At 40.0% G+C, this 13,572-nt stretch overlaps 1 protein-coding gene across 2 annotated transcripts in view; it reads right to left on the reverse strand.

Annotated features, from left to right (window-relative positions):
• Positions 1 to 11,497, reverse strand: part of MYLK3 (myosin light chain kinase 3) — a 38,587-nt gene extending 27,090 nt beyond the window's left edge. The window contains exons 1-2 of one of the 2 annotated variants that reach the window (XM_075766071.1): positions 11,265 to 11,497; positions 8,843 to 8,966 (exon numbers count right to left, since the gene is read on the reverse strand). In XM_075766071.1, the coding sequence (XP_075622186.1) occupies positions 8,843 to 8,851 (9 nt within the window). In that variant the 5' untranslated portion in view covers positions 8,852 to 8,966; positions 11,265 to 11,497. Of the gene's footprint in view, positions 1 to 7,424; positions 7,566 to 8,842; positions 8,967 to 11,264 lie in introns of those variants that run through there. The other variant, XM_075766069.1, reaches the window with a different exon arrangement.
• Positions 11,498 to 13,572: the final 2,075 nt, after the last annotated feature.

Consider the following 13,572-nt stretch of genomic DNA (forward strand, 5'->3'; position numbering starts at 1 on the left):
GCATGTTTCCTAGACACATGAAAAGTAATAAATCATGCCCAAAGAGCAATGGTGCAGCAAGAGACCACTTCTCATGACAAATGGCAAGCACTGAAATGGGCACTGGCTGTAATTTAGAGGAATAACTTCCAAGGGCAAGATATGCCATACAATCTGGATAAGTCTATCTGGTCCAATAGTTGGGTTCCCCGCTGAGATCAGACAGAAGATGTCCATCTGCAATGTTTGGTGGCGTACTAGGAACTGGCCCACACCTGCTTTAGAAGGCCAAGAACCTGACATTTAACACATTACTAATGTCAGCTCTTGGTTGAAATCCACCTGCACAGTACAAAGGTCTATCAAGCACTGTCAGTCTCCCCAAGTGTCCCTGGCATGATATATTTTCAATATCGCCCAGCTCACAAGAGCACAATGTTACTGTAGTACTAGATTGACTAAACCTTAACAATCATTGTATAAACTTTTTTTCTTTTGCTATGTATTTAATGACAGAACTGTTAACACAGCAGGTTATGAAAAACTCTCTTGCAAGTCCTGACTTCTTCCCCTCCTTTTATTTAATTCTTTTTCAAATAACTGATTCTAAGTATAATGCTCCCAGGCATTAGCACCGCTAAGGACAGGTTAATGAATCGCAGATCATGTGTAATATTGTAATGCATCTCTGTCAAGCAGCTGACAGCAGATAGCTGAACAGATCAATTATGACATTTCACTTACATCAAAGTGATGAGATTGCTAGATAACACTGTTTACCATTTGCCCACATGGCTTAACAAGAACCTTTAAGTCCTTCCTCCAGGTTACTTTGCCTCTCAGGAGGCCAAGAGAGCACCTGTTGCTTACTCTCACCACCAAGTCTGTTACTCACAGAAACTACTTTAAGAAGCTGTCTCATAACTTTTAATTTTCATTCTTTCAAACTTTTAAAAAAAACCAAAAAAACCCAAAAAACCAAACACACCCAAGCAGCTACTATCTATTTTACCAACTTGGACCAGAAGAGTGGTAATCAGTAATGTCTCAGATGACAGCTGCCATTATGATACACCAAATACCAAGTACTGTGCTACTGTGCTCAGTATTCCTTCCTCATAATGGTCTTTACAGGAACCTAACAATGGGGGGGATTTTTTATTTTTTTTAAACTAAGAACACTCTTTTACATTACTATTCCCCCCTAATAACCAGAACACCACGTTAAGGAAATTCTAGATCAAGTAAATAGTCATCTGTCCTATAATGAAGTCTGTTATGTGCTATATTCACCTGCTGATTTAGATCTTTCTGACATTTTGCTTTGACGTCATTCACAAACACAGAAATAACTTCATCAGTTCAGGCTTAGTCCCAACACAAACTCTGCTTTGAAAAGGATTCAGAGTAAGAAAATCTGCATACAGAAGCTGGTGATTTTGCAAACTCTTCTCGGTAATCAAATACCCAAAGAGAAGCTACATGTACTCCTTTAGGTGAACACTAAAACATCTGGCAAAAACCAGAAAATGCTGCATCCATTTCAGATGTGCAAAAGATCTCCAGCTGAATTTATAATGGCTTTCATCAAGTTGGAAGAAAAATACAATAAACTAAAGAACATCATCTACAGAAAAGCTTGTCTAGAAGAAAATTATATCACATGCCCGTGGAACTGCAGAAAGCACATAACAACAGGCATCAAGCTTACCAGAGCAAGGAGTGAGAAGGCAATTTCTTCAGGTTTATCTCTCTAAAGCAGATAGTTTAAGAACAGTTGGGCGTGAATCAGACGCCTTGAGTTAGGGCCCCAGTGGCATGACTAAGCACAGTGATCCATTTTTCCATCTGAAGTTGGTGTCTCAGCACAAATATCTAGTAAACCCAGAAACCCACAGCACATTCGGTGCAGCTTTTTTCAAGCCCAAAACAGTAAGGACCCCCTGGTGCTTCTATCAGAACTCAGGAAGCTTTGCTTCTGAACCACCTCGCTACCTTAACAGCCAACAGACTCCAGAGTATTAATTTTAAGCAACCACATAAAAGATTCTCTGCACTCATAAGAAGCTCCTGAATTAAAATGACTAAAACATCAATTTTGCAATTCTGCTATTAGATCAGTGACAAATTAATCACCAGATGCATTGCAGAGATAGTTGTAGTGTAAACCCAGATACACTGATAAGCCGTATTAGACTGAAAAAACAGCATCAAGTGCTGGCACCGTAAAGCAAAATCACTTGGAGGAAAGCAAGCAAATAACACCGTTGATAAAAGGTCTGGGATATGAATGGTTTGGATTTTCATATTAGTTGATATCAAGAGTAGCTGTATCTAAAGGGCAGCAGGGCAGTGCCAGCCACACATCTAGTAACAGTACATCAAGATCATCTCGGTGTGAGAAATTAGGAGAGTAGATAAAATGCTGGGCAGGATGCTGGAAAAGACTACAGTAATATTCTGCCAAGAGGTGAGCACCAGGACAGCAAGTTACACCTGGCAAGAGTCTCTGCATGCAGTCCGTGAAAACGGTGGAATACAGAGCTGCCTGGCTCTTGTTCAGCCACAAAAGGAGGGACAGGAAAAATTTGCAAAAGTTTCTCTAAACTGAATCTAATGAGGAGTGGATCTTAGGAAGCTCTGCATTAACCATAACCCAGTGGGAAGCGTGCTGAAACGAACTCCATGCCGCACAGCAACGACTGACAGCTTTCTACCTGCCTCACCAACAATCACTGACAGCCATGGTAAGACCTGCCTTGTGGAGCAGGATGACCCAGTCGGCCATTTGGCAACTCGCACCAATGTTTTCTGGCCCTAAGACTGACACTTCTGTATAAAGCAAACCCAGAAACAAGGAGGTCATTCAATCATCAAATTTGTAAGAAACTATTTTCTTTTTATAGCAAGAGAAGGCAAGGAAAATGCAATTAAAGCTGTGCCAGTTCTTAAAGAGGTGCTGAGAATTAACCAGAACCCTGAAGCCAAAGCTCCCCACATTGGCTTCTGGGGGACCTCAGCTGAAACTGGGAACAGGAATCCACCAAGAAAATATCCAGAACAGAGCTATTTATAGAAGAGGAGCATTCCTTTTTAATTCTACCCAGCCTCATACAATACCAGTGAGCATGCAATGACAGTGCTGGAAAGGATCAGGTCTCTGTACAGAAGCATTCAGGACAGTACATACCTGAAGTCGGAGGCAAGTGTAAATAAGTTGGATGAGCCAGAAAGCACACGTACTGCTCAACCCTGAACACCAAAACGAGGACACAAATGTGAGAATGAAGGGTGAACCACAAATACAGAAGACAACAGCAGAAGGACCTGCTAGCTCCTGCTATCTCAATTCAGCCATAGGAGAAGGTGAAAACAAACCTGTTTTGTAATGTCAGAGCCTATATATAGTTTACTACTCTAGTTTCTGGGATATGAACTGTCTGAAAGGATACTCAATAGAATATATTTAGACAGCAAACAACTATACACTTGTGCAAAATTCAAATGGGAGCATACGACATCTTTCTCTTGAATTCCCACAAAGCCTGGGAAGACAGTGCTAACAATGGAGACGCTCAGAAATTTTCCAACCATGCATTTTTCTAGAAGTCTCAATCCTTCAAAAAGGCTTACTACTTCCACTGATTTTGATGATTTTTTTTTTTTCCAGTCTGTCCACTTTTCTGCTAGCTCTCCGTAGCAGTCTGCACGTAGCCTGCCAAGACTCTGGACCCAAGGGTGGTAGATTCAAGGCCTCCGCAGTACGCAGACTGCCCCAGAGCCGGCGGTCCCAGATCAGGTCTGCTGAGAAGAGGAACGACTCCCCAGGTAAACAGGAGCCGGAACTGCAGGTGTCAAGGCCTGGCTCCATCAGGCCTATCCCAGCACCTCTGTAATCCAAGCATCAAATAACTACACAAAATGGGAGACAACTGTTCTAAGAGGCAACAAAAGGTAACTGTTATGCAAAAAGAACACTGGAGTTTCATAAGTTAAGACAACGTAATAAACATGGTTTCACATTATTTATATTTATTATATATGTTTATTATTAACACAATTCTCCTCTAACTCCCTGTTACCTCAAAGTCTGATTGATTTAACCTAATAAGGATAGATAGAAGAAAATACTTGGACAGTAGCCACAAAGCCAGGAGAGAAAACTAAGCAGAAAGCAAAACTCCTTATATACAGTTTTACAATATATTCACATAAATTTTATGTGCTAAGAAAAAAACAACAGAAAAAAAACACCACAAAAATTCAAATTCCAGAGTAGTCGTTTTCCAGTTCTCATGAATAAACTATTTAATAGCATAATGTTAAAAATAAAAGAGAATCAATTTAATACAGCAAAACTATGAGTGTGAATGATGTTGCATGCCTGAATTCTAACAGGATCAGGCTAAAAATACACTTTCTTATAGACATACTTTTACTGCATCATCAGTCCTATAGAATTCAATGACATTAAAAAATGAATACACGAAGGTCAAGATGTGAACCAAAAGTACCTGAGGAGTTTCAAATAACCCTACACAGGACTCCCAGAAGAAATAAGCCTGAACAGCAAAACCAGCAAGACGTTACCCAAAAAATGACAGTGGTACACACACACCCTACTCTCCTCCTTGAGAGGAGCATAAAGATTAGCTTCTGCGAAGGACTAGGTGACTTCAGATATCTTATTCAGTGGCCATGTCCTACGAGTCAGTTCCATGAAGTCAGCAAAATAAAGAGAGCAGCACCACCAAGGCTAAAAGGACTGATGCAGCTGAACATCAAAGCTGTTCAGCTCATGGGAAGGAGAAGCTTGAAGGAAGTATAGGCACCTTGGTCTTCAGACACATTAGAACACTCCTATCACTGCCTCTACTAATAAAGAGTCCGATTAATTTTGGAAATACAAACCACCTCATCTTATTGCTTGAGCACGAACTACACCCTCCACCATACATGTGAGCAACACCACAAATTTCCAAGCAATCTGTAAACACACTCAGGCCACTGCTTTCAGAGCTGCCTCGTGTTATGAGTTCTTCCATAACACCAGGATCAGCTGAGCCAGCCACTTACTTGAGTATAAGCAGGCAGATCCGTGAGTACTATGCCAGAAAGAGACTACAGTCAACAAACATGCAGGCAACAGGCTCCACACTACAACCACTGAAATCTGAAGTGTTGATACACTCACCAGCTTCTGCTGGAACAGGCTCAAACCCAACTTATAGGCTGCCATTCTGTGTGGCAGAAGAGAGCTCTCACTAGGATTAATATTAACATTACAGATTACGACAGTTCTCACCAACACCACCAGTTCTCAACTGCACGCATGGTCCAAGACACTATTTATCCTTGTACGCTTCTCTGCTGGTCATATCCTCCAAAAATAAATTTGAGTGCTAGCTTTGTGACTAAAACAAAGAATGATTTTCTAAGTGATAAACATAATGAGTTTGGTAAGCTGGAATGATGTCATCCAATGCAAGACATCCAAAACAAAGTTATTTTTGATTTCTTAGCTCACTGAGGACTAAGAAAACCAATAAATCAAACTAAATCTAAGATAGCTTTTACCTATGGACCTTAAAGTGTTTTCAGAGAAGTATCATTATCACTAGTTTTACAGAAAAGGAAATTGAAGCAATGAATATGAAAGTATTACTCATTCACCCAACAAATCAATTGCAGAAAAATAAGATATTCTGCATCTCATTACAGTCTTCGTATTACTGCGAAATACTAACTCTGCTCTGCACAGAGCCGAGCCACAGAATGTCATGTAGACAGAGAACTGCAGTACTGACTTTTTTACCCTCCAAGATATGACTATTCCAAAAAATCCTGATCATTGCTTTGATGGTTCTAAAGCCACCTTCTGTAGTCCTTCCTGAAATATCTTTCATTCGCATTCCTCCACCAACAAGCTAAAGAAAATTGAATGTATTTCAGGCTGTTAAATATCTTTCATTAGCAAAAAGATGAAAAACAATTTAAACACATCATTATCTTTTCAGCATAAAGAACAGTTGAGTAGTACATTCAATTAAATTAATAGACTAAATTTTTTTCTGCTCTGTTGCCATAAATAGACAATAAATCATATGGCCAGAGGGGTATGAAATGCATCTAGTCTTCTAAACCATTCTGTTTCTTATGTAATAAATTATATCCAGAAAATCATATTGTACTGTTTGCTATATTAAATCCAGTACATGATATTACATTAGATTAATTTGAGGCTTTGGAACAAGATCCTATTTGTTGAAATTAGTAGAAATTTTGTTTTTTTCTTCAACTGGGCCAGAATTTGGTTTGTCACTGTTGATTTAGTTCATTGACTCCATTGGCTCTTTAAAGAACTAAATGATTACGAATATAAACTCTTTAAGAATGCCCACTAGAGTTAGCATCTAGCAAAATACATGAGGATATAATTTCTTAAAAATTTTGAAAGAAAACAGCCCTAAAAAACCCCTACAACAATCTGAACCATTCTCATTTAAAATGCAACTCCTACTTTTTTTCTTCATTACTTGAACTGTATTATGTGTACATGGCATTCTTTTTAAGGTTGCTTAAGTCTATTTTCTGCTTCTGTCTGGATGGTAATGGTCTTTTCAGCAACTCAAAAAGTAGGCAAATGCAAACAAACTGAAAAAAACTGGGAAAAAAAAAAACCCAAACCTGTTTCCCTAGACTTCCTACCACCGCAGCAACTGAAACTTAACTCCACAGATAGCATTAAAACACAGCGTAGTTTGATGAATAGCTTATGATGGCAGAAAAGCAGATTCCTATTCTCTCTTCCACCAGTGACATCTCTACGTCTCTCTCCTCTTGCAGGGTTTGCGGTCTGTCGATCAGTGGTTAAGCTTTCACAGGCAGACTCTCTTTCTCTTTATTTCCTCAGACCCTTGCACAATGGGGTTCTGATCTCACAACTTTTAAGTACTGCCACAGAGCACACATTTCAGGTACCAGGCGCCTTGCGTTCAAGTTGATTGCACTGCTTTTACCACAGGTCGATGTAGAATTTGGCTTCTCATTAAATTGCCTCAGTGTGAGCCTTCCCAACAGATTCATTGTCTTAAAATTCTCAGACACATGACAACTAAAGCAAAAAGCTGTAACAACTGACCACATCATTTGAATGGCAGTCTGGCATCCCATTCTACAGATATACCACTTGGAATAAAAGTTTTAATGTGCCAAGGCTCTCACAAAAAATAAGTTTATTTATAAAGGCAAAGCCAGCACTCATCATTTCAGAAACACGTCCTTGACATGGGCAGGTGTTTTGCAAGCCAACAGACAGCACAACCTGGCCAAGAATGCCAAACACATACAGCACTTTACAAAAGGCACAGAAACCAATACTGCGCCATCTAGAAAGTTTTTACATTCAGACTCGGCTCACAATAAAACACTAAGGAGTCCCTTACCGTAAATCTCTTGATGTAATCAGAAACACAAAATCCTCCCATGCTCAAACGAAGGGATCTGTGCAGGGAAGATTCTTGATATAAAGTTCCCATCCTGTTTGGCTCGTATGGTGGTCACTCAGATAGCCCAAAGGCTTTTACTGAATAAAACTGCACAGCCTCCCTGGATCTTACTAGAATTCTGCTTGTGAGATAAACTAGGCATTTCATCTTATCTAACACTACACCAGGCATTTCAATCATTTCACTCCCTTATCAGCTATGTTACGTTCTATCCGTATCCCAGCAGCTTCCTTCCTGAATTACTGATAACAGCTACTGTTAGGCACGGAAACAACAGAAGATCACAGCCAAATCTCTTGAGTCACTAAAGAGTCCCTTCTTTGCATTTCTCTGTTCCTTAGCTTATTTCTGCCAATTTAACTTTGTTTTAGCTGTAACTTAAGGACAGCATGTTTCCTTCAGCCAAGCAGTGACAAGACTGTCGTTTAACTGACTGTTCTTTTTTTTCAACGATGCTAATTACTGCTGCAGAGTATTTCCTTTAACGTAACAACATGACCATTATACATGTGAGCATTTCTTTTATTTCCAGTTTCTCAAGCGATAACATAGGAACAGAGAGAACAAAAGAATGGACAAAAAAGGACAAATATTCATCCTCCATCAGATTTCACATACCTATTTATGCCTTCAAGCACTGTTTCTACAGTCTGATGCTATGCACACAGAGCCATTCACTTCAGTCCGTAAAACACCTTACGGTCAAACAAAAGTACTCACACAAGTGTACGTTGCCATGAAGTCCATGTAGGCATAGTTGTGAACCCCTAGATTTAGAATCTTTAAAATTTTTTTCTACTACACAGTTAGATTAATAAACAGCCATAATGTACCCAAATGATGTTCCTCCTCACGCATTTGGTCCTCAGCTAATGAATTCCTTTTTATTTTAACCTGTGTAAAACACACATTTTTTTAATTGAGTTCTTACCTTAAGATTGTGTCAGTTGAGTACAAATATAAAAAGACAACAGATACCAAGATGCTGGATGACCTAAGAAGGAAAGTAAGTTCTGGAGAAGTAGAAAGAAAATCTACTTTCAATTTTCATCTGTACTGTGCCTTCCTTTCCCCCTCTGCCAACAAACTGCAGTGGAATTAGCTCTGTTGATTACCAGCTGCAAGTGATTTAACACTAACCTGAATCACATCAGGCATGGGCATACAAAAGCCACTCACTATGGACCAGTGGCCTTTGAGCAGATGGACAAGCATCTCGAGCCCAGTATCCGGGCTTAGCAAGGGCCATGTCTTCACTGCTTAAATCAAAACAGATGTGTGTTTTACCATAGAACGAGTGCACATGCACTCTCCCCTAAAATAATCAATCAAGCAACGGAGATAAAATACTGTACCTTTATCATTACGGTCTAAGAGATGTCAGGTCCAGAAGTGTGAGTACAGCTCTGGCTACCTCTCTCACAGCAAAAACAAGTGCTTCGTTTCCCCTTGGGTTTGTACAGCAAGATAACCAATATGCTGTTAAAACACAAAATGAAACCTATGTGAGTACAGACAAAACCAGTGAATTAAGGCGAATGAGGAACTCTCAGAGGGCAAAAGCCAGGGAGGAGATGGCCATGCTTGCTGTGCTGCAAGTATTCTTTTACTGCCTGGCAGGGGATGTTTTTGAGGCCATTCAATAAACAAGTGAAAAGGCCAGGGGCTGCCTGGGGTACAGGATGACTGGCCACAGCTCATAGAGGTGAGAGAGAGTTCTACCAAGCGGTTAGTGGTCTAACATCCTGGTAAAGGGACACAGGCAACCTGAGGCTGCCTGACACACTGGACTTAGATCTCCAGAAACGTGAAGTCAGTCTCAGCTGCCAGACTCCTGTGTTATTTCTAATTCGACCTCTGTGCCTAGGCTTTTCCCCCTGTAAAACCAAGTTAAACTCTTCCTAGCTCACAGAATATTTTCAGAGGTTAAGAATCTGTTACTACTATTGCCCCTTTTAAAAGGCAAAATCAACCCATAAACCCTAGGTCAAAACAGCCCCCAAAATTTTAAGACACATAAGCTAGCTCCATACAGTGGTATAGAAAAAGTGGTGTCTTCTGAGCAGTAAGCAGTGAGGCTGCTGCCGAGCCCTTCTGCCTGGATAGGGTAAGACCATTGCAGGCTTTGTGGCAGCACTTTGAGCAGTATTCCTGGCAGCGGCACAAGGAACGCTACCCAGCCACTCTCCATGGCAGAGGAGACTATCCGCATGGGCATCAAGCTCTTGAACATGCCCTAAGCTTTATTAACATGTAACCGATTATATGAATTAAAGACCCCTATTCCAGATCCTAAGAAAAACAACAAATACTACAGCTATTCAAAAGATTTAGCACTTAATAGAACAATCAAGAGACCGCTAGACCTAGGGGAAGAAAAAAAAAGTATTTTTAATACATTTGTGACTTATTTCAATAGCACAAATAATCACGTTGTTACTCCAGATTTAATAAAGAGATGCTATTACTTAATGTGGCAGCAGAGGCATGCACACCATGTAAGCACCATGCCACAGGGGAAAGCTTGCATGACAAAGACAATCCTTTAGGAAATTTGGCAAGCAGTCCGGAACAAGCAATGCTCAGCCTGCGACCTTCCATTAGCAGATCTAAATACAGAACTGTAGTGTAAAACAACACCTTCCTGCAGTATTTTCATTAATTAATACTAACAATATAATTATTATGATGATGAACTTTACCGATTTTGCTTTTTCTCCATTTTAGCTTCTGAAAAAAAAAAAATTTGGAGCTTTTCACCTCCCCATTTTCATTTCAGATCTTATGATGCCGATTCTGGACTGTGTTTTCAGAAGAGCATTAAAAGCAACAAATCAGTAGCAATTATAAAACATTCAATCCACAACAAGGAAATAGTCCACTTTTCACAATTTAAATGTATTGCTGTGGATAAAAAACAGGCAATGGACACAGGACTACATTTTCTTCGGTACTAGGAAAAAGTCCAGTGAATTTTACACACAAGGAAAAACAGTTTGGTGCCTTGCCCTAAAATACCAAGAGCTAGAGACAAGAAAAGCGCTCACTTGGAGTATAGTTATTCCAGTATAGGCTTTGTAGATGTCATGAGACATCATTCATCTATAGAATAAATGCAAAGCTTTTCCAAAAATAATGCAAGTAACACGCAACAAATGAAATCAAGATTAAGCTACTTTAACTTTTAGAGCAACTCTTTGAATCTGCTATACTTATATTCCATAATTCCTCTTTCAAACCAAGAGGGGTGTTTGACAGCTAAATTGGTGCATTTGGAGCAAAGACTAAGAAAAGGAAAAAGGTAATGTTAAGAGGCTATTAATTATTACCAGCTTGCCCAGCCAGCTGCTGACAGATATGCCAATTCCCACACTAACTACAGAGTAAAATGAAGGGGCTCAGCATTTTTGAGGTGACCTCTTTCATCTCCTAGCATCAGCCTTTGTGAATTAGGAGGTGCACTGCTCCACAAACACATCCCATTTTCAGGGAGTTTATAATCTAAACAACATTCCTTAGCTGTAACTGTTAACATGGCAGTTAATACAGAGTATATTCCTTCCTGAAAATAAATAAGGAGAAGCTTTAGTCCCTTGGCACATACACTTAAGAGTTACTAAATTACTTAAGTATTTTAGAGCCTTTTTGTCATAATAATCGGGGCAGGAAGCTACTAACACTGATACCACCCAGTTTAACTCACCATGACTATGTCCAAAACATCTGACAGTTCACAGTTCTCTTCCAAAAGGGATTTCCAAACTACCAATAACTTACCCTTTCATTACGCTTCCATCCATGCAACAAGCTAGAACTGAATGCCAGCATACAGGAGTGTTCCCAGAGAAACACACGCAGAATCAGCAAGCAGAATATGAGTATCAGAAATGTTCAGGTCCCCGTCTGTATCTGATCAGGACAAGTATTCAGGAGTTTGTGAAGACTTTGACTGATGAGGCATTTCCTAAGAGCAGTCAATTCCTGGTTGTCTCTGTGCCAGTATCAGCACATTTCTAGAGCTGCTCCACTCACAATGGATTAGTATTAAAGGCCAGGTCTGAAAGCCTCCCCACTTCATTAATATTCATTTTATATTTTAAATCCCATTTACACAAGGACTCACCCCCAAGGCTAGAAGCCTCATAAGTTATGTTCCGTTTTTAAACCTGCAGTATTCACTCTCATTGTTTCAGAAGGAAACCACTAGCAGAGACAGCTTTAGGCAGGCTGCTTTTGTTTAAAAGAATAGTATCTAAAGCCCTTTAACTGCATTAGCCCATAAAGATTTGCACTACAACGAATCCTGCCTGCAAAGCACAAACACAAGTACAACTGTCAGCAGATTTTCATTCTTTCATTATTCTGCTTTTGTTCCAGCTGCCAAAGCAGCTGGGTATAACATCTACAGCTGAATAAATTCACAAAAGGCATCATACCTAGTGAACACTTCAAAATAGCTACAATCGCCATAAAAAAAAAAAATTAAAGGAGACAAAGTGATTCAGTATCTACTTTGTCTCCTGGCAAGCATGGGTAGATGATTTTGCATTCAAAGCATACCACGTTACATAGAAAGCCTGGCTTTGATGGTCATAAAAAAGGTCCGAAGTAGAACAGATTCAAGCCTTCGCTGTAAGAACGGGGGACAATTTTGGGGTAGTAGTCTTTTACTTCTGTATAGCACAGAACCCTGTTACACAGGTCAACTCTACAGGTAGAAACAAACACGTTTGGGATGCTGAGACAGACAGTGCCTGTACCCTTCTAGTCTCCACTAGTGAAGGAATGAACAGCAAAAAGAAAAAGAAAGATGATTTCTTCTAGTTTTACCTTATTCTCCTTTGCAAAGCATCTGTTGTAACACAGTACGGTTCAACAGCCTGTTAGTTTTTAATGCAGAGGTAACCTTTCACAAAAACCTGAAACCAAAAGAATTTGACATCATTCCTCCACTTGCCATCAAAAAAGCCTACAATAATGAGCAGAGCAGATCAAGTATGTTTCCCAGAAGATGGGATGAGTAGGCTGTTCTTTGCATTGGATGACAGATTTTTATCAAGCTCCTACTTTGCATGTGCACTATTCTGTACTTTTTCTAAGAATTAACTCACACCCTCTTGCCCACTCTGAGGCAGCCACGAAGTATAGTCGGTAATTACAAACTCTCATTTCAATGGTCCATTAACTAGAGAAAGTATCATTTCTGTGAGTAAGCCCCATAAAGTACACATGCAGCACCAAAATTATATGTCAAATGAACATGCACGTGGAGATCAGATTTATAGGATCCTTTACATTTGTTTGAAATTCAGAGGTAAGTATTTTAGATGTATTTTAACTCTGGCAGTCTACATTGCTGACTTTTTTTTCTTTAAATCAGTGTCCACTAACTGGGTTCATTCTAGTCCTCAAAAACCTTATTTACAAGATGTTTCCTCATTTTGAATCCGCTCTGAAAAACAAGGATTTAGACTCTCAGTCCCACTCCCGGGGGGAAGGGGGCGGATCTTGTTCATCTTCCATACAATCTCTGAACTGGTTTCCCATAAGAAAAGATGAGTAAACTCACAACTAAGGATACAGCCAGGGAAGCCCAAACAACACAGAAAAAATAATACAGCCTCTGGAGAATTCGTTTCTCAAACCACCTAATTGTTAGGTAAAAAGGAACTGCTCAACTCTGAGAACAGCTTGAGTAGCTGTATCCTTACTCCTCCTCCTATCCAGTCACCTCTCCCTTGTTCTCCATATTGCCCTGCTCCTCTTCAGATCTCCAGAAATCTGAAACACGTGCATTCCTTTCCCTGCCATGATATCCTGCAGAAGGTCCCCATGTCTCTCCCAACAGCCTTAACACACTCATCTTTAATTCTCATCATTATACCCTTCTCCATTCTCTAGCTAAGTCTAGCTGTTCTTTTTTCTACCCTCACCGTTCCTGGCTTGGTCACCCTGGTCCCTGCCTTCTCCTGATGCCTGGAGTGAGCCACAATCACCTTCCTCCCTTTGCTATATAAGGATACTCCACTGCAACTGTAACACTGGCTAATACTGAGAACTGCATGCCTGAAATCCCAGATATTGA

Source organism: Balearica regulorum, chromosome 13, assembly GCF_011004875.1.
Source record: "Balearica regulorum gibbericeps isolate bBalReg1 chromosome 13, bBalReg1.pri, whole genome shotgun sequence".
In the NCBI taxonomy this organism is placed as follows: domain Eukaryota; kingdom Metazoa; phylum Chordata; class Aves; order Gruiformes; family Gruidae; genus Balearica; species Balearica regulorum.